This window comes from Musca domestica, unplaced genomic scaffold (genome assembly GCF_030504385.1).
Source record: "Musca domestica strain aabys unplaced genomic scaffold, Musca_domestica.polishedcontigs.V.1.1 181, whole genome shotgun sequence".
NCBI lineage: Eukaryota > Metazoa > Arthropoda > Insecta > Diptera > Muscidae > Musca > Musca domestica.
The window spans coordinates 1-22,594 of record NW_026712240.1 but is presented as its reverse complement, the minus strand read 5'-3'; the positions used below and the strand labels follow the sequence as shown (position 1 = coordinate 22,594).

Here is a 22,594-nt window from a genome sequence, read left to right as displayed (position 1 = left end):
AGAGAATCAGCAGACATTAATCAGTTGATGAACTCATCAACAAGAGAAGAATTTTTAAGGACAAAGGGCGAGAAACTGGTATTTTTCCCCAAGGCCCATCAGAGTCAACTGCGTGGATGGTTGAACCTATTTTTTCAAAAATCATTTAAAGCAACATTTTAGATTTTTATTAATTTTTTGTTCAGGGACCTTGAAAGTTCCACCGAGGCAAAAGCCTAATTTTTTTCAAGGACCAACCAAAGCAAAAATGTTGATTTTTGGAGAGCTATTTCTAGTATCCTCTGAGAGCAACAAAGCGTGAATTTTTAAACCTATTTTCCAAGGCAAAATCTGGGCATCTGGCATCTGGGCAAAATTTTGGATTTTTAGCACACATGTTTTGAATGTTCCTCCGAGGCATTTTAATTTTTTTTCAAAGCCCGTCAGAGTCAATTTCTGGATTGTTGAATCTTTTTTTTCAAAGTTCATCTGAAACAAAATTTTAGATTTTTTTCAAGGAACATCTGAGGCAAAATCTTGGATTTTTTGCATACATATTTTGAAGGTTTCTTCGAGGCAAAAACCCCAGTTTTTTAAGGGTCTACTAAGCATAATTGTTGATTTTTGGTGAGCATTTTAAGCCTATTTTTCCAAGGAAATATCTGAGGCAAAAAAAGTGAATTTTTAAAACTATTTTACCAAGAAAACATCTGAGGCAAAATTTTGGATTTTTTGCCCACATATTTTGAGGGTTCCTCTGAGGCAGAAAACTTATTTTTTTCAAGCAAAATCTTAGATAAAATAATTTTTTAACCAATTTTTTCAAGGACTATATTAAAGAAAAAACCCTTTTTTAATATTTTGAAATGTGAGATTTTTGAATATTTTTACGGATAAATTTTGACAAAAATCGTTGCCTTTATTTCTTCAACGCTGAAACAACCTAAAAACCAATTTTTTTAAGGGCAACTTGATTTTTTAATCATTTCTTTTCTAGTACACCGAGGGCAATTTGGAAAAAATTCGAAGATTTTCAAATAGCAACAATTATAAGGACCATCTGAGTTAAACGCTTGGATTCTTTAATAATTTTTGTTTTCAAGGACCGTCTGAGGTACAATCAAAATCTGGGACCATCTGAGGCAAGAAACAACATGTTTTTATTTTTTTTTTTATGAATAATTTGAGGCAATAGCGTTGATTTTTGAAAAATATTCTATTCAAGGACCATCTGAGACAAAATGTTGGATTTTTGTACACATATTTTGAAGATTACTCCGAGGCAAAAATCTTAATTTTTTCAAGGATCAACTTAGGCAAAAATGTAGATTTTTGGAGAGTTCTTTCAAATAGAAAAAATCTTAAGTCGCAAATTTTCCAAGGACCATATTAGACAAAAAAAAAAACATTATTTTTTGGAATATTTGGATTTTTTAATATTTACTAAGGTTTAGATTTTTTCAGATAAGGATTTTTTCAACGCCCAACCAATCTAAAAACCAAGATTTTTTTAAAGATATTTTTAAGGCCAAACTTGGATTTTTCAATCATTCTTTTTCTGGACCACCCACCCAAAACCATTTTCAAGCAACATCTGAAGCAAAACTTAGATTTTTAAACCCAATTTTTCAAGGACCATTTTAAAAACATGGATTTTTAAGTAATTTTTAAGGGCCATCTCAGTCTAACACCTGAATTTTTTAAATATTTTTTACGAATCGTTTCAGGACCATCAGGTGCAATATCTTACATTTATAGTACATTTTTTCAATGACCAAAAGTGCAAAAGAATTGGATTTTTTTTTTTAATTTTTTTAATTTATATGAATAATTTTTTTCAAGGGCTTTAAGCTTAGGATTTTTTAGGCTCTTTTTTTAAAGACCCAAAACTTGGAATTAAAAAAAAAGTCCAAAACCCAAATATGTCAAAGATTGTTTTTCCCCCCAAGGACCAACACAGCCCAATTAGTGATTTGTTTATATAATTTTTTTAAGAAATTTGGGATTTTAAACATATTTAAACATACATTATAGAAAACATGCATATTTAAATAAGTTCTTTTTTCTCTGAACCTTAATCCTGTATCTTCTCTATCGAAACCTTAAACATGGATTGTTTTGATTTGATTTTTTTTTAACGTGGATTTCTTTAAAAAATTATTTTTGCTTGAATTCTTTAAACACTATTTTTTCAAGTACCAATTGGTTTTTTTAAATTAAATAATTCAATATCATCTGAAACTTAAATGAGATTTTTATGGTGGCTACAGAGGGCATATATCATTCGATACATCCAAAACATGCCTCATCTAAATAACGATTATATTAGACCAAATCTATTTTAGAACACTTGGAGTCTATATATGGGTGTCCACCCGTAGGTCTCACGAAGGGAGTATCCCATTTAAATATTACGATTCGTACATGGTAATATTTAAATCAAACTTAGATTGAGTTCGGAGATGAGTAATATCGGTCCACTCCTTCTTGTACCTCCCCCACAAAGGGTCATCATTTTGAATTAATATATATCTCTCATAAAACGCGAAAGGAGAAACTCACTCTTTTCAAACTCGGCACATCCCAATATTTCGGTCAATAGAAGATATAGTAAGAAGAACGGGTATATCGGATCACTCCTTCTGGTACCTCTCCCACAAGAGGTTCAAGAATTTGAATAATCCAAACGCTCACAAAATTCAAAAAAAAAAAAAAACATCCGATTCCCTTCAAATTCTTAACATCCCAATATTTTTATTAACACAATAGCTCGTGTGAAGGTCGTATATATCAGCGCACTCCTTTTGTTACCTCCACCACAATGAGTCAACATTTTAAATAGTTATATATCCCATAAAAAAAAACAAATAAGCATCCGATTCTTTTAAAATGTCACAAATTCCAAATTCCATCAACACAAAATCAAGTGTGTAGACGGGATACATCGGCCCACTTCTTCTTGTAATTCCCATACAAAGGGGTCAACATTTTGAATGACCCAATGCGAAATAGGCATCCGAATCTCTTTAAATGTCACAAATCCAAAAATATATACTAACCCTCGATATAGTGTGAGGATGATAGACATCGGCTTGGAATTTTTCGTTACTTAAATTTGAAACCAACCGGTCAATTTCGCAATTGTAATCGTTTTTAACGAAATTCGCACAATCTGTTGTTTTTCTCTTTCTCTCCTCATCAATATTTTTTTTTTTTTTTTTTTTTTTTTTGTAAATCCCCCTTCGATTTCTAATCATTTTTTGTTTTCCCATTATCTTTACAGGCCAGTTCCGGCAAAATGGATGGTCTATCGGAGATTGAACAAATTGTTAAAGAAAAGACAGTAAGTGAAGCGTAATTACATTATTTCCACTTTACATTTTTCTTATGAATGCTTCTTCTCTTTTTTCTCTACCCCCCCACCCCCCCTCACCTTCAGGAAAGACACGAGGAAAAATCAAAAATTCTCAGTGAGAGCAGTAGTAATAATCGAAGTGGTGGAGGAACAGCCAACAACAGCAGCAGCAACACAACAAACAGTGATTGTACAACAACAGGTGGTGGTGGCATGGCTGGTGTTATGGACAATATCGATTCCATGTATCCGAATTGTGGTGACAACAATACCACCAATAACTCATGCACAGCCAATGCAGCAGCGTCGTCAATGATGATGATGACAGCAGGCACAGCGTTATCCTCTACCACCAACACCTACAACTCATCATCAGCATCGGCGGCATCATCATCTGCAGCAACGGCAACAACGGCGGCGTTAGGCAATGCTGCCGGCGTTGTTGAAAACAATGACGAAGTAAATTATAATTTTTAAAATATAATTTTTTGAAATTTATATAAACTTAAGCAAAAACCCCCCCTCTATAAAACCACCCACACATAGAACAATAGCACAACCGCAACAACAACATCAGCATCAACAGCACCATATGCGGCCGGTGAGGCAAATGATGAAAATGATTTGTCTTCAACAATACAAAAGCATAGATTTCCCGCACTAGTCGAGCTATTGACAACCGAGGAAACGTACATCAAGGATTTGGGTGATATTGTTAATGGGTAAGTGGAGAGTTCCTCTTAAGAGAAACAATTTATAAGTCTGCTACCCCGTCGCAGGGATGGAAAAACGTTTTATGTCAATGAGTTTTGAAAATGTCTGGAAAGCGCTATGTAAAAGCTTTCCTTAGAAAGAGGAACTATCGCAGAAACTACCATAGTTTTTATATAGGCCGCATACCTTCTAAACGTCTTCAACCTAAGATAGACTTCTCACCTATAGCTAAAAGACATTTCCAAGGCCTCCTGTAGATCTAAATGCATTACAAAATTCTATTATATACAGAAGTGTCTTCAAAGGTCTGCTATAGACAGACGATTTTTTAGGGTGTCCTAGCGATGAATGAATGGCCTTTTAAATGTCTTCCTTAGATTGAAGAATATCTTAGAAGAGGAACTACCGCAGGAATTACCATAGTTTTTATATAGGCTGAATACCTTCTAAACGTCCTCAACTTAAGATAGACTTCTCACCTATAGCTAAAAGACATTTCCAAGGCCTCCTCTAGATTTAAAGGCATTCGAAAATTCTATTATATACAAAAGTGTCATTAAAGGTCTGCTATAGACAGCGATGAATGGCCCTTTGAAGACCTTATAAAAGTATCTCTTAGGAAGAGGAAATATCACAGTCCAATATAGGCTGACGAATTTCTAAACGTTATTTTCCTAGGATAGACTTCTTCTTCTAGAGATAAAGAGGTCTCCTGTAGATTTAAAGACATTCTAAAATTCTTCTATAGACCCTCTAAATGTCTTCTATAGATGGACGAATTGTTTAGGTTGTCCTAAACATAAATCACCTGTTAAATGTCTTCCTGTGATTGAAGAAGGTTTTGTGAAGCCTGAATCCCTTTTACAGGTCTTGTATATACAGAAGACCATCTGCTGGTCTCTTATAAACAGATGTTCCTTTAAAGTTCTTCTATAGAGGGACAATTTTTTGTGAGGTGTCCTACAAATAAATCGCCTTTCTTTCTTCCTTAGATTGAAGGCCTACCAAAGATTTTCTAAAACCGGAAATCTTTCTATAGGTCTTTTATAGAGACTATCAGCAGGTCGTCTGTTGACAAAAGTCCTCCCAAAGATCTTTTATTGAAGGTATTCTTCTAAAGGCCTTCTTCATAAGAAAGATCTACCAAAGTTCTTTTGCAGATAGTAGGCCTATTGAAATTCTTTTTTAGACATAAATAGACAAACTGTTATTTAATGTCTTCCTGAGATTGAAGAGCTACTAAAGGTTTTCTAAAATCTGAAATCCATCGACGGGTCTTTTATAGACCAGAGGCCATCTGCACGTCTCCTGTAGACGGACGACCACCTAAAGATATTTTATAGAAGGTCTTCTTTATAAGGTAGGGTAAGGTTGTTTTTTATAGGCCTTTTAAAAATCTTCTTTAGACATAAATCTCCTAAAGATCTTTTCTATATAGAAGACCTTAAGAAAGTCTGATATCAATAGATTTTTTGAAGGTCTTCTCTATGAGGACTAAAAGCCTGTTATAATAGAATATCGTCCAAAAAAATCTTTGATATGATTGGGTCTTCAACAGACACATCTTTTTTAATGTCCTCTATGAACCTATGAATCTTCGGAAGATCTCATATACAAGACCTTGTATAAATAGTTGACCTTCCACGGGTATTTTACAGACAGTAGAAATTTTGAAGAATTTCCTTAGAAATAAACCTTCTAGGTCTTCTATAGACAGGAAACCTCCCAAAGTTCTCCTATGGAACATCTTGTTCTAATGGTCTTCTTTACATCGAAGACATTCCAATGTTCTTTTACAGACGGAAGACCTGTTTAAATCCTTCTTTGGGCATAAATAACCCTTCTTCTTCAGACCTTCAGAAGATCTGATATCAATAAATACCTATTGAAGTTATACTATGTAAAGACTAAAAGCCTGCTATAGATGGAATACCATCCAAAAAAAATTGTTAAAGGTCTTCAACAGACAGATCGTTTTTTACATGTCCTCTATGATAAGGTTATCTTCCCCTATAGAAGACTTTCAGATCTTCAAACATACACCTCCTAAAAGTATTTTTTATATATAAAACCTTTTAAAGATCTTCTATCGATAGCTGACCTTTTTAAGTCTTCCTCTAAAAGATTTATAAATCGTAGCCTTTCAAAAAAAAACTGTCTTAGATGGAATGTCTTCTTTAGTCCAAAGGTATTTCCCCCGAGGTAGAACTCTTAAAGATCTTTTTTTAGAGATAAACTTCCTCTTTAGCTATAGGGCCTTCTAAAGATCTTTTATCGATATCCGATCTCAATGTCTTCCTCTAAAAGATTTATAGATAGGAGCCCTTCTGAAGATTTGTCTTACATGGAGGAATGCTCAAATGTCTTCTATAGTCCAAAGACATTTTTAAGGTCTTCAAAAGATAGAAGACGTTCCATAAGTCTTGTGTTGATAGAATGGCTTCTCAAAGTCTATAGAAGGCATTTCTCGGATACATGACAGGTATTTTACGGACAGTGGAACTTTAAGATATAAACTTCCTTAAAATCTTCTTTATATACAAGACCTTCTAAAGATCTCCCATTAATAACCAATTATTTTAATGTATTTCTCTAAAATATTTTAAAATCGAAACCCTTCCAAGGATCTGTCTTACATGAAGGACGGCTTAAATAACTGCTAAATCAATGACCTTTTAAAGGACGTCAATAGATGAAAAACGTTCCAAAAGTCTTCTATTAATAGAATGCATTAGATAGATAACTTTCTAAAAGTATTTTAAAGACAGGAGAACTTCCTAAAGATTTTCTTCATGTACAAGACCTTCTAGAGATCTCTTTCCGATCGACTTTCTCTAAAAGATTTATAGAAAGGTCTAAAAGGTCTTTTACAGACAGAAGGCCTTCCAAAGGTAATCTAATAGAATGCCCTCTAAATATCTTCTAGGGACAGTGAACCCTTTATAGGCCCTTGATCGTCAAAAAACTCTCAGAATATCTTCTACCAACAGAAGACTTTCTAAAGGTCTTTCATAGAAAGAAAAGATCATCTAAATGTCTGCCATATACAAAAGACCTTCTAAAGGTTTATATGTAGATATAAAATGTTGTGTAAAGATATAAAAATAAAATACCTCTAAAGGCCTCTCTCTATAAGTGCAAATTAATTCAATGATCTTTCATAAATAGAAGTACTGATAAAAGTCTAAAGGTCTCTAATTTGCGGATGATTTTCTAAAGGTATTTTACAGATGGAAGATCTTTTTAAAGTCTTCCATGGTTTGCAAACCTACAGGGGTTCTACTCATAAAACACCTTCAAAATAACTTCTTCAAATTAAAACCCTTACAAAAGTCTTCTACATGACTTCGATGCATAGAAAACCTTCTATAGGACTTCTTTGCAAAGAGGATCATCTAAATATTTTCCATTAATTTATATATTGCCTTGTAAAGGATCCATATACCTAGAAGACCTTCCGAAAGTCTTCTACACATGGAACCTTCCCTTCTAAGAGACATACAAAGATTGAAGATAACCTCAAACCGATATTTGCTTGAAACGACCCCTACGAACCCCTTAGTTGGTAATCGCAGAGCAAAAGTCCCTTAGAGGCTCTTCTCTAAATATATATATAAGTCCCTTAGAAGTTCCTCCAAAACCCTCTTTTTAAATATAGAAGAGATTCTTTAATTGTTTTGAAACCCTTCTATTGGTATTGTCTTTTGGTAGACCTAAATACTTTTTGTTATTTTCAGTTTTCCATCCCTATTCTGCCTTTTATACATATAAGTCTTTACATGCTCGTCTATAAATCGAAATATATTAGAGTGTCTTCTCTAAATATTAGACCTTCAAAAGGTCCTTTGAATACCTTATTAAAACTTATAAAGAAGGCCTTCTCTAAGTCCTCTTTAACATTTCCAAACCCAGAAAACCTCTGGATGTGATCTTCTGTTCATTGTGAATACTTTTTGTTAACTTTGGTTTTCCATCCCTGACTTGCCATGCCCAAAAACCTATTATTAGAATAATGAGTAGGATTTATTTATTTGTTTATTATTGTTATTATTAATATTGTTGTTTTTATTGTTACTATTTTAATTTCAACTAATGCACACATATTTCCACACCAGGTACATTAAGGAATTGCGAAGTGGTGATATACCATTGCCAAATGATTTAAGAGGACCCAAAGGACAAATAGTTTTTGCCAACATTGAAGCCATTTATGAATGGCACAGAGAGTGAGTTGTTATTATTACAATTTAATTAATTTAATTATATTTTGTTCGTCATTTTCAACCTTTTTCTGCTTTGTGTCAAAAATGTTTAGCTATTTCCTCAAGGCATTAATCCAAAGTCAAAAAACCCCCTCGGAGCTGGGCAACATGATCAAACGCTATGAGAATAAATTCCAAATGTATATTACGTATTGCAACAACAAACCCAAATCGGAACATATTGTCACCGAACATGTTCAATATTTTGAATTGGTGCGACAGAAGTTGGGCCATCGTTTAGAGGTAACGTGTTTTTTTTTGAATAATTTTTCAATCGCAATTTTAAAAAATATTTATTTTTTTAAATAATAATCCTCACTGTTTCTCGCAATCTTTAGCTAAGTGATTTGCTTATAAAACCTGTACAAAGATTACCCAAATATGTCCTACTCTTGACGACCATAACCAAACAAATTGAAAATGCCGGCCTGATGGAAGATGTGGCCAGCATGAAGGAAGCATGTAATGTAATGAATGTAAGTATTTGAATTAGAAAATAGGGCATAGTAACTAATGGAATAAGGGATGCTAGAGCTAATTTGGCGCCCAATATTTTTTTGAGTATCAAGTCGAGATTACTCAACTGATTATGGCGGCTATGTCAACTCAGGCGGACAGGCTAAAAGTTCAAACTATCCATAGTGAAGTGGAGTTTTAGGCTTTTAATTTTATTGAAATGTCTTCTTGTTCTTCCTTTTCAAGAATTTTATTAATAGTTTTTATTTCATTTCCCCCCATTTCCCCCCATTTCCCCTCTTTTCCCCAGGCCATTTGCAAAGATGTCAACGATATTATGGTACTGCGACGTCTCAAAAATTTCGATGGTAATATCACGGCCCAAGGTAAATTACTATTACATGGAACGCTGACATGTCTGGAACAGGGCAAAAATGCCACCGAACGCAAGACCCGTGAACTTTATGTATTTCTCTTCGATCAGGGTATCTTCTTTACCGAAAGACACAATGCTAAAGGACAGTTTTCAAGTCCTACCTACATCTATCGATCACACATACAGGTGAGTAAAATACATATAAAATAATATACGAACATGAATATAAAGGGGGATTTTTTAAGAGCTATAGGCAAGTTTCTAAAAAGAAATTCAAATATTTAGGAACACGCATTAGATCTTTATTTGAATTGATAGCAGGTTCCATATAATGTTATGTTTGAAGGTGATTTCATGGAAATGTTGACCATTATTGCCACAGAGGTTGTAATAGGCCTCAGCAGTCAAAATGATTTTTCAATGTAATTCCGGGTAATTTTTAAGGATTCAAAGTTGTTGATGATCAACCTGCCTTCTTGAGATTCTAATTGGCAAACTGTGATTCCAACATATTCAATTTTTTTTTTTTTTGAGAATTTAAATAATTTTAATGCGTTTTTGATGCCAACTCATTCCACATAACCTTTGGTTACAGCCTATCAGAGTAGCTGATTTCTTAAATCTGGATGTTGAAACAGAACCAAATTAGCAGTTTTTAAACTTCGGACATACAACCGCAATATTTTTTCTTGCTGATGTGGGCCTAATTATTCAAGATGACTTTTGGATGGAATTCCATTTCTTTTTCAAAGATCTAATCACGAAGCTGTAGAGAATTAAAATAATTACAATGCGTTTTTGATGCCTGGTGCCAACCCTACCCAACCCACTCCATATGGTTTTTAGGCTATAGCCTATCAGAATAGCTGATTTCTTAAATCTGGATGTTGGAGCAGTTTTTAAACTCCGAACATATGTTACAGCTACAACAGCAATATTTTTGATATAACCGCCAAGGTGGCAATGGGCGTCATTAGTCGAGATGATTTTTTCAAAAGGATTCAAGCACGAAGTTGTTGATAATCTCCCGGCCTTTTCACAATTGTTATATCCTCAGCCATATGTCTCAGAGGGTATATATTATTTGATACGCCCAAAACGTGCCTGATCGAAAAAAAGGTTTTTATACCCTAGGTCTCTTTGGATCAAATCCGTTTAAGGACATTTGGAGTCAATCTAGAGATGTCCGTTCGTCCATCCGTCCGTCTATTTGTCTGGCTGGTGCGCGTAAATCGTAATATTATTATGAAACTTAGATCGAGCTCGGAGATGTGCAATATTGGTCCTCTCCTTCTGGTACCTTCCCCACTAAAGGTAGAACTTAAAAAAATATATATTTTACTGCACAGAAAGAGAAAGGGTAATCCAATTTGCTCCAATTTTGCAAATCTTAACATTTGCATTAGTGCTAGGTCAGGTGCGAAAATGGACAGTATCGGTCCACTCCATCAAGTACCACCCCACAAAGGGTCACAATTTTGAAAAATTACAACTCTTATAAAATGAGATGTTTAAGCCCAATTGTCTTCAAATTACACACATCACAATGTCTTTATTAACCCAAGGTCTGGTGTGAAGATGGAATATATCGGTCCACTCCTTCTGTTACCTTCCCCACAAAAGTGTCAATATTTTGAATATCCATGAAGCTCATAAATCGTGAAATTAACATCCGATTCCATTCAGACTTGGTACATCTCAGTATATCCATCAACACAATATCAGTTATAAAAATGGGAGAAATCGAACTGTTCCTTTTGGTACCTCCCTCACAAAGGGTCAAAATTTTGAATAACAGAAACGCTTATAAAATCCGAAATAAGCATCCGATTATCTTCATATTCCACACATCCCATTATTTCTACTTACACTAGATCTGCTGTGAAGATGGAATATATCGGTCCACTCCTTCTGGTACCTCCCCTACAAAAGTGTCAATATTTTGAATATCCACGCAGTTCATAAAACGCGAAATTAACATCCGATTCCATTCGAACTTGGCACATCTCACTACTTCCGTCAACACAACATCCGTTATAAAGATGGTAGAGATCGGACCATTTCTTCTGGTACCTCCCCCACAAAGGGTCAAATTTTTGAATAACCAAAACGATTATAAAATCCGAAATAAACATCCGGTTCTCTTCATATTTCACACATCCCATTATTTCTACTTACACTAGATCTGCTGTGTAGGTGGGATATATCGGTCCACTCCTTGTGGTACCTCTCCCACAAAGGATCAACATTTTGAATATCCACGCAGTTCATAAAATGCCAAATTAACATCCGATTCCATTCAGATTTGGCACATCTTAATACTTTCATCAACACAAGATATGTTATGAAAATGGGAGGGATCGGATCATTCCTTCTGGTACTTCCCTCCACAAAGGGTCAAAATATTGAATAACCAAAACGATTATAAAATCCGAAATAAACACCCGGTTCTATTCATATTTCACACATCCCATTATTTCTACTTACACTAGATCTGCTGTGAAGATGGGATATATCGGTCCACTCCTTGTGGTACCTCCCACACAAAGGGTCAAAATTTTGAATATCCACGAAACTCATAAATCGTGAAATTAACATCCGATTCCATTCCAGACTAGGCACAACTCAGTATTTCCATCAACACAAGATCTGTTAAAAAAATGGGAGGTATTGGATCATTTCTTCTGGGACCTCCTTCACGTAGGGTTCAAGATTTTGAAAAAGAAAACGAGAAAAGCTCATTCCAAATGTATTTAAATATTCGACCATTGACTTAGGGTATACATCTGTCGGTAAAACCGACTGATACTTTTTAACTTGTTCTGGAGAATTTTAATAATTTCAATGTGGTTTGAGGCCAATATCATCCGATTTGAAGTAATTATGTAGTTTCTACTTGTCCAATGTCGCTTTTAGTAACTAAAAATAACACCCGATATTGGAAAGTCCATACTAGCCTAGAATCCTACAAAATAGTTGATACTTTTGAAATATAATTTTGTTTGCCTAATTTCATTAAACTAATGCCGCTCTCTCTCTCCCATTTTCCCTCTCTTTACAGCTTAACAAAATGCAATTGGAAGAGCTGACAAATCATCGTTTCCAACTCAAATCCATTGATCCCAATCGACCCAATATCAATATGATTTGCTATGCCTCCAACACGGAGGCATGTCGCAATTGGTTGGACACGATACGCAAACAATTGCAGTTTCAACATGATTTCCTTAATGCTCTCATCAGGCCCATTGCCTATCAACAGCAGCAGCAGCAACAACAGCAACTGCAAAAGCAACATAGCCAAGTAAACAATGAGCAGCTATAACCAGCAATCCATGATTATTACTAAAAAAAAAAACACTAAATCACTAAAAAGTCGATGATGATTTCATTCATTGTGAGCGCCTAAAAGTAGACACCATAATTTGTTTAGTTCCACAACCAAATTGGAGAAATCAAAAGAAAACCAAAAACAAATGGAATATTTTTTGGAAAAAATCAAAAAAAAATGTAAAAAAAAAATTACAAAAAAAGTCAACATTTTAAATGTGCACTCTAAATTATTAAAAAAAAAAACAACAACAACACACACACATACCATTCACCCAACAATATTAGCGAAAGGAAACAAAACTTTAGTGACAAAATTTATGTGTGCTCAGTTTATATAAATTATACTCAGTTAACAAACAAACAACAACAACAAAAAGTAGTAGAAGAACAAGAAAAACAACAAAATTATTTATAAATTATTATTACAAAAAATTAAAAAAACTAATGTAAATTATTTCAAATCTATGTTTAGTAAAACCAAAAAGAAAAAAGTGTAATACATTTGTGTCCAGAGACCAGACCCCCGGCATGTGTCCTGGGAAAACAATGCAAAATTTTGGTATGTAAAATTTAATTTGTGTTTGAGAAATGGAATAGGCAAGGAAATATGGCGCAAAGCAAACGATGAACGATGTGTTTTTTTAGCAAAAGAGAAAAAAAAAACACACACACACAATAGATGAATTCTAATTAAGAAGTATTACTTCGATGCAATTTAAAGCTGTCTTATATATTTTTAATAACATTTATGTCTTATTATTATTATTTTTCCACAATTCTAAATGTAATTTTAATTTAAAAAAATAAACTCCCGGCCAGTAAAAAGCCAAGTAGTTACTCCCAGTCATATAGAAATAAGTATGAAACCACAAAATTAAGAAAAATATTTCCAAATCAACAAACAAACGGACGGACGGACAGGAGGACGGAGAGACTGGAGGACGGACTAACTTAAAACCTAGTAGCTATTCATCTATCTATCTATACCTTAATATAGAGGACCTGTAACTAATCCTTAAATGACTTTAGGTTTCCAAAACGACGATTGCATTTGCAAGACACCCCACTATCACACACACCTACAACAAAAAGGCCCTCATGCAGACATAAATCACAAAAATCCCCCCAAGCAAGTTTCCTCATCATTTCGTTTAAATTATTTCAAAGCAATTTATTTTTATAAAAAAAGAAAACCACACCACAAAATCATTGAAAACCCACAACAACTCCTTAGTTTTTAGCCCTAATTTTAGTATTATTACAATTATGATTATTCTAATTAATAATAATTTTTGCAATGTGTAAACAATTTTCTTTATTTTTTCATTTTTTGTATTTATATATATATTATTGTAAACCATTTAATTTTAATGATGATCTATATATACAAATATATTTTACTCTTTTTATTTTTTGTATAATAAGTAATTTTTAAGTGCTATCTGAGTGATTCTAAATAATAAGTATTTTATTATTACATACATACAAACAAACAAAAAAACCACATGCAAACAACAACCTACACACCTACATAAGAAACAAAACAATTATTATTATTATATATTTTTTTAATTTGTATTCTATTATTATTATTTTTTCTTCTCTTTCGAATAACTCAAAGTTTTTTAGAAATCTACAAAAAAAAATATACATATATAAATAAATACAAATATATAAATAACGTAACATAACATTAATATACTTATATTATACAGAAGCGAAACAACAACAACAAATAAAATACATATATGAAAACAAAAAAACAACAACATTATGAAACAATTATTTTGCAAAACTATTTTAGTTTTGGGTTTAGTTTTCGTAGACCAAATTAAATTTAGTTTCAAAAATTAGAGGAAATCAAAAGCGAATTTTGGAAATGAAGGTAGAAAGGATGGCTTTATGAAAGATTAATTTAAGAGGTAACCTAGGGTAGGTTATTGGACGCGCGGTTGCCGTTTGGTAACCGCTCCACTCGGAGACCTACAGGCTCATTGTGTTCATCCTAGAAAGAATAGTAAAAGAAAGGAATGTGTGATGGAAGAGAGTGAAGATAGAAAATAGAATTATAGAGTGTGATCTACGGCTAAAGAAGTTGCCGTGTCGTCTTTAGCCTTGAATCTTCTTGACTTGAATCTTCTGGCTAATTGAAGAATTACTGTAGGTTCAGTGCTAGAAAAAGAAGACAGATCATGTGACACTAGTTCCCCCATCAATCTGTGTCTCACGCTAATGAGTGCTGGGCAGTGGCAGAGCAAGAGTTCGACTGTCTCCATTTCTTCTTCATCTTGGCAGATCCTACAGTAGTCAATGTTATCGCTATCCCATTTCGAAATCATTGCCCTCACCTTACAGTGACCTGTGATGATACCCACCACAAATTTTAAATCATGTTTCGGCAATGACAGTAGCGATTTTGTTCTCTTCTCCGAGAGTATGGGCCACATTCTTTTGGAGATGGTACAACCCCTTTCGTCCAGCCATATGTGTTGGATTCTCTCAGAGTAGTGTCTGTGAATAACCTCTAGGAAGTGGCACAGTGGTGGTTTAAACAAGTTCTCTACTTCAATTGTAGTTGATTCGGATCCTAGCCTAGCCAATTCGTCTGCAGTCTCGTTGTCTGGAATATTATAATGACCAGGAACCCAAAAGAGCTTGATGGACAACCCAGTGTTTTCCAAGGCTCTTCTGCAGTTCAAAACAACCCTAGACTTAATGGTGTAGGAATATAAGGCCTTCAGTGCTGCCTAACAGAATTTGCAAGAGATCGACCGAACTTATTGTCTTTTTTTCAACAGCCAGTGAAGGGCCGAATAATAAATGAACGTTTGTGTCAGATAATCCAATTAACTGTTACAACGGTTAGGGACCTCTTATAGACGAAGGAATGACAGTGATATCAAGTTCCTCGTCAGAAAGAGCCGAGTCATTTCCAAAGCCAGAGGGAACAATCTCCTGACGGAGTCCCAGTGTTTTGGTCTTCTGCTGGTAAATACGGCCACGGATAACGTCACTGTAAGTTTGGATCGTATGGTCCATTGAACGGTTATTGGTAGTTGTTGGCGTTTTTAGGTTTGCAAACAGAGGAACACTGATGGGCGCGGTTTACGTAACACCCCAGCGCTTGGAGTCGTTTATCCCGGTAGTCCAACACCGATCACTGGTTATTTATGGACGCCAGCTATTCGCCCCGTCGAACCAAACATCACGAGCACTCGGACATTTGTTCCGAGACTCTGCCCCTGGTACCACTGAGCTGTCCGCGACAGCTTATTTAATTCGCAGATGCCCAATATATCTTCTGGGCTTTCAACTGGACGCGTCCGGTAGCATCCAGCTATGCTTCCGCGAACGGACGGACAAGTAGTAAACTCATGGTAAGTAGGGAAAGAAAATGTCCATTAGCCAAACAATTAGAATTTAAGAGAAAATTGACCGACAAACAGTAAATAGGACCTGTTTACTTTTATCGAAAGAAAATAAATGGGAATTGGGACGTTCTCAAGATTTAGAACTCTCTTTAAAAGAACTATTGAAATGTATCCTGGTAATATCTGCTAAAACTTCGACATAGAATTCGGGTGGATTCTCTTTTGTAGCCTCTCTTATTATACCCTCCACCTTGTATTGTGTCTATGATGGTTGGTATTGGAAATGAGATATATCGGTCCACGTTTTAGTATGATCCCCATATAACGGTACCTTCCAATATTCGATATTTTGATAATTTTTGCCATATTTTTTCACGGATTTGTCAGAAAATTGGTATTTGTATGTCGTAATGGGTCCTAGTGTGTGTGGCAAAACATTGTATGTATAGGTCCACGCTTTGGTATAGCCCCCATATATCGGCACCTACCCATATTCCGGTTTTGATGATTTTTGCACACTTTTTTTTAAATATCTATCTAAAAATTGGTATTTGTTGGTCATAATGGGTTCTAGCTCCGGTGGCGAAATATTGCATGTATGGTCTCCTTTTTGGTATACCTCACATATAACGGTACCTCCCGATATTCCGTATTTCGATCATTTTTGCCACATCTTTTCATTTTTGTCACAATCTCGCGGTTTTGTTTAAAAATTGGTTTTTGTGGGTCCTAATGGGTTCAAGCTCCGTTGGCGAAGCATTGTATGTATAGGTCCACATTTTTGTATAGCCCCATAAAGCGGTACCTCCCGATATTCGATATTTTCATGATTTTTCACACATTTTCCCACGAATATGTCTAAAAATAGGTATTTGTGAGTCATAATTGGTTCTAATGTTTCCATTATCCTAAGATGGAGGGCCAAACTTAATGTATTTTTTTTTTTTTTTTTGTTTTTTAATATTTTTAAAAACTTTGGCCACAAAATTACAATGAGCCAATGAAGAGGTACAATTAAATCTATTCTTTTAATGTTTGCAAATTTTTATATTTATTTAAAATATTATTTCTAAATCTAATTTAAATAGTTAGCAATGATGAGCTGGAAAAAACGATGTAAATATATATACAAAAACGAAATGAGCATTGTGAGTAAGTATATAAATATACAAATAATAATAATAAAATATATAAAATATACACAGTATGTATGTACATGTTGTATGCCTTGTGTCATATAGCATAAAAATATGTGGTAAATTAATTAATAATACAAATAATAATCATTGTTGTTTATGAGTGTGTAACTATAGAGATAAATTAACAAAAAAACTAAATAAGGAATCTGATGATATGTATCTAGGGCGGATATACTTTTGGTACTTACAAAGAAAAAGAATGGAAAATACAAAAAAAATGCATAATTTATAAAAAGAAAACTACTTCAAGTACAGAAATACTCAAAAATGGAAACGTTTGCATACAATTAACAAATACAAATAAAAATAATTATTAAAAAAAGAAAACAAAACAAGAAACACCATTAGAATATAATTGTTGTTTTGTAAAATAAATATGTAACCAAAAAATACTTTTCAAAACTTCAAAAATAATCACGGAATGCAAAAAAACAACTACAAAACAAAAATTATAAAACCTATTAAGAAGCACTACTTATAGACAGCAATTCGGAAAGGAAAGTGTTGTAAAAACCATTGAAATAAACTTTTTTCCATAAAAATATAAATGTCTTTATACTATACTACTATTCAAATTTACATATATATACCAACTAAATACTTGCAATAGAATCATAAAACAAAAACAGTAAAAAGAATGAAACAAAAATGCCATGAAACTAAAGACAGCTGATCTGAAATGAAATGATATGGGTCCCTGCTGCTACAAAATAAAACGGAAAAAACTTAGAAACAGTATAACACTTGATGTTATAGGAAAATTTATTTTTTATACATCAAAAATGCAACAACAGCAAAAAAAATAATAAAAGAAACAAACGCACCAACAAAAAGCATACATAATATATAAGCCAAGATATAATAGCACACCACAAAAAAATCGTATAGAGAAACAAAAGAAAAACAATATCGAAAATTTATTTGTTTAAATCAAAATTCAAATAAACTAAATTAATATATAACTACCTACTTCTCAAAATAAATATCCCCCCCTAAATAAAAAGAAAATCCTACCAAACACACATACATACATACTATATATAACTATCTACCTACTTACTTGTTAATATTATGCTAATTACAATTCGAATCTATATATATTTAAGTATGAAAGAAGAACAAACCCAACAACAATACTATAATTTCATACAACTATAACAAAAAAAGACAATACTAAATAAATCAAAATAATACCAATAAGAATATTTTGGAGTTTTATTTATTATCCTACTCCAGAAGAACGTAAAAAATTTTACTGCATTAACCAATTTTCCCAATATTACATTAAAAAAATGTCGGAAATAGCCTCAAATTTTAGAATAAGTTTAGATTTGTTCGAATTGGTCACCTTGGGCACGAATTATGGCCTTCGAACGGCCAATAAAATCGTCACACGCTGCCCGAATGTTGCTCTGCGGTATTTTGGCCCATTCCCGGCGAAGCGCTTGCTTGAGGTGATCGACACTTTGGCATTTGCTTTCTTGCTTTCCAAAATACTCCAGACACAATAGTCCAACGGATTGGAATCCGGAGATTTTGGTGGCCATTGTGCGCTATAAATGAAGCACGCGCCACCTAAGAATGGATGCATTTTTGAAATCATTAGAATTGAGATTCCTTAGAAGCCCTTAATTTTGGAATAGAGTGTATTTGGCAACATTACAGATAACAATACGAGGATTAGTTTGGTCGACAATTTTAAACCTGAGTCACAAATGAGTTTTTTGTCCTCTTTTCAAATTGTGCTCCAAAACTCAATTTAAGCGGCATCGTAGCAAGTCAAAATATTCCACTAAATTATTTGTCATAAAATTCTACTGTAGCTCCCAGAAGACATCAAAAGTCTGAATCTAAACTAAACGACAGGAATTTAAAAATATTGAAAACACACATCGTACTTCATACGAGTTTATGCCAAATCCTCAACACAAAACATCATTTTAGCAGGATGGCATCAAAGACAAAAAAAAGTCTTCATCAAATTTCACTATAGGTTCCCAACGAAAAGAAATCTCTATTTCCATTATATATCAAGAAAATATTGGCATCATTGCTAACGAAAAAACGCGCAAATATTTTCTAATTTTTTTAAGAATTTTTTTCCACGCCTTTTTAAGTTGATGCTTGGAAGTGACATAAAACTTCGTTTTAGAGAGGATTTCTTAATGGAAAATATATTCTACACAAAATTTCACTATAAATCTCAGAATAAACTATTACCTAGGTAGTATAGTTTTTGAGAAAATATATTCCAAATTTATATATTACAATTGAAATTTATGGGTTTAATTTTTTACTCCCTTTTAAGACTTTTCCATTCTACATCAAAATTGCCCTTAATACTCCATTATTTGGAAGAAGTTACAAAGGATGAAATATTCTCCATCAAATTTCATTATAAATCTCAGAATGAACCATATATCTAGGTATTATACTTTTTGATAAAATTATATTCCAAAAGCATATATTACAATTGAAATTTAAGGAATTACGTTTTTTTACTCCCCATTTAACACTTTTCCATTTCGAAGTCAGAATCTGCCCTAATACTTCATTATTAGGAAAAGTGTCAAAGAAGGAAATATTCTCCATCAAATTTCACTATAAATATCAGAATATATTATATATCTAGGTATTATAGTTTATCATAAAATTATATTCTAAAGTCATATATTACAATTGAAATTATGGGTTTACGTTTTTTACTCCTCATTTAACACTTTTCCATTCTAAGTCAAATCTCCCTTAATGCTTCATTAATTGGGAAAAGTGTCAAAGAAGGAAATATTCTAGATCAAATTTTACTATAAATCTCAAAATACATCTAGGTACTATAGATTTTGAGAAAATTATATTCCAAAGTCATATAATACAATTGAAAATTAAGGTTTTACGTTTTTAACTCCTCATTTACCACATTTCCAGAGTCAGAATCTCCCTTTATACTTCATTATTTGGGAAAAGTGTTAAAAAAGGAATTATTCTCCATCAAAATTTATTATGTATGGGTCTCCGAACAAAAGAAAATTATAGGCTTTAAATTTATCATAAAAAAGTAACATCAATTTTTTGGTCTATAAAAACTGTAGTTTTCGCTAAATTTAGCTAAAGTTCTCAACAACAAATCTTGGGTTTTCTGAATCTCAGAATTGTTGCTTTTTGAAGTAGCCACCGAGTCGAGATGAGATCATATAAGTCAAGACTTTTTTAAACTAGAATTCCGCATCATTCTTATTAGAAATACACCTCTTTTTGGAAAATAATCCATTATTTACAACCTACTGCCAATGAGAGGTAGTTTATTTACATTACCACTTAATAGGTTATTCGGTTGATACATTTATTCTACCAGAACTCAAGATACCTAAATTTAAAATTTGGAGCTAAACGAAAATCAGGAGGAGGTTACACCAAATAATGACCTAAATTGGAATTTTTCTGCAGTAAGGATTATTAATTTCTATAAACTATAAAGATCAAGGCACGGTTGATTTTATGGGGAAATGTATCCAAACCCTTTATATAATGTCTCCCCCAAACATTAAACCCATATGCAAGATTTTTTTGAGAGGACATTTTTCCTACTACAAATCTAAAAAAATCAAAATGACAGCTTAATCCGTTAAAAATAAGGTTAAATCACCCTAAGTACATTAAAAAATTATTTATTTATTTATTGAAATAATTTTAATATGTCCACTTAAAAATACATTTTTCTCATTTTCATTTCAAAAAAATCATATTCTCACACAATTCCCTCCATTTCACATTGCCGGCTGAGTACTCGACAATCATAGTACACTTTCATTGCACCTCTGCACCATGACACTACTAATTGCAAAGAACAAAGCCGCTAGGCAAAACGCATTGACGCCAATAGAAATTTGCAAAAAAAGTTTTGTTTTCTGCGAAACATTGCAAGCAAATGGAGAAGCATATTTCTAAATTAAAGTTCCCTGTGGAAATCAGCCAATATATAAAGATGAATGTGTCTATTCATATGATAATCCCGAGACTCCAACGGGTCTTTATGTCAGCCTAACCAGTTTCCTTGGTTTTGGTGAGGAATATGTTCGAAAATATGCCGAAAAGTCAGGCAATTGTGTGTTTTTACACATACGCCGGGAAAAAATACCCATTGAAGATGACCAAGTCAAGAGTGGCGATGAAGCCGGGCCGGAACGTAAAATAACACGTTTGGCCATTGGCCTTGAGGGAGGATACAATGATGCGAATAGCAAAAAATATGAATACAACGATCATTACAGTGTTGTGGTGGCTCCAGATATAGAAAACGAAAATTCCTTACCCAACAATGACTTGCCATTAATTGTAACACAATCGGTAGAGGCCATATTGGCCCAAGAATCAGCCATATCACAGCTCGAGAAGCAGGCATTAACCGGTAAGTGGAAAGTAAATTTTATATTTATCCCCATTATCTAACTCCTTCCCATCCGACAGGAACTTGGGATGGTGAGGTACGTGTGGTAACCAAATATTCTGAAAACCTAACCCAATTGAATAATGGCAAAAAGGTGCCTCCTTCCGGGTGGAAGTGTGAAAAATGTGATTTGACCAATAATTTGTGGTTGAATTTGACTGACGGTTCGATTTTATGTGGCCGCAAGTTCTTTGATGGTTCCGGCGGCAATGACCATGCCGTGGAACATTATCGTGTAACAAACTATCCCTTGGCCGTTAAATTGGGTACCATAACCAAAGATCGCTCGGGTGCCATAACGGCCGATGTATTTTCATATCCCGAAGATGATATGGTTGTTGACTCACACCTTGAACAACATTTGACCCATTTTGGCATTAATATTGCTGCCATGAAGAAAAGTGAAAAATCAATGGTGGAATTAGAGCTGGAAATTAATCAACGTATTGGCGAATGGTCCCTACTGACGGAGAGTGACAGTGAGCTACAACCTTTGGCTGGACCAGGTTATACCGGAATGCGCAATCTAGGCAATTCATGTTACATAAACAGTGTAATGCAGGTATTGTTTACACTGCCAGATTTTAAATCGCGATTTGTGGGCCAAGGGGCTGAAAAGTATTTCAACGAATTTCCAGCAGATCCAGCAAAATGATTCATATTCAAGTAGCAAAGTTGGGCAATGGTTTGTGGAGTGGTAAATACAGCAGCATATCGGAGAATACCTTGGATTCTGAAAGCACCGGCCTTTCCCGGCCATGTTTACAAATCTCATTGGCAAGGGCCACCCGGATTTGGCACAAAGCAACAACAAGATGCCTATGATTTTTATTTGCATTTTATTAACTTGTTGGAACGCCACTCACGCAATCAATTCAATCCATTGAATCGCGACATTTAGCGTAGAGGAGCGTGTGTGGAGTGTATGGCCAGCAAAAAAGTTAAATACACCAGCCGTGAAGAATACTGTTTCCATTGGTTATACCTTTGGAAAAGGCCCCCAATTTGGATGAAGTCAAAGAGTATTTGGAGAAGAAAAAGGCCCGAATGCCCAGCAGGATCCACAAATGATATAGTGCGCCATAAGGTTCCCCTGCAGGCTTGC

The 22,594-nt window shown here is 33.9% G+C and overlaps 1 protein-coding gene and 1 pseudogene across 1 annotated transcript in view; both read left to right on the top strand.

Annotated features, from left to right (window-relative positions):
- LOC101895850 (kalirin) overlaps nt 1-12,507 on the top strand; it is a 137,776-nt gene extending 125,269 nt beyond the window's left edge. The window contains 8 exon segments of the mRNA XM_059121032.1: nt 3,263-3,322; nt 3,419-3,793; nt 3,881-4,056; nt 8,164-8,274; nt 8,364-8,553; nt 8,649-8,786; nt 9,077-9,328; nt 12,204-12,507. Coding sequence (XP_058977015.1) covers nt 3,263-3,322; nt 3,419-3,793; nt 3,881-4,056; nt 8,164-8,274; nt 8,364-8,553; nt 8,649-8,786; nt 9,077-9,328; nt 12,204-12,467 — 1,566 coding nt within the window. The 3' untranslated portion in view covers nt 12,468-12,507.
- Nucleotides 12,508-16,985: 4,478 nt separating this feature from the next.
- Nucleotides 16,986-22,588, top strand: LOC131801929 (ubiquitin carboxyl-terminal hydrolase 5-like; annotated as a pseudogene).
- The last annotated feature ends 6 nt before the right edge of the window (nt 22,589-22,594 follow it).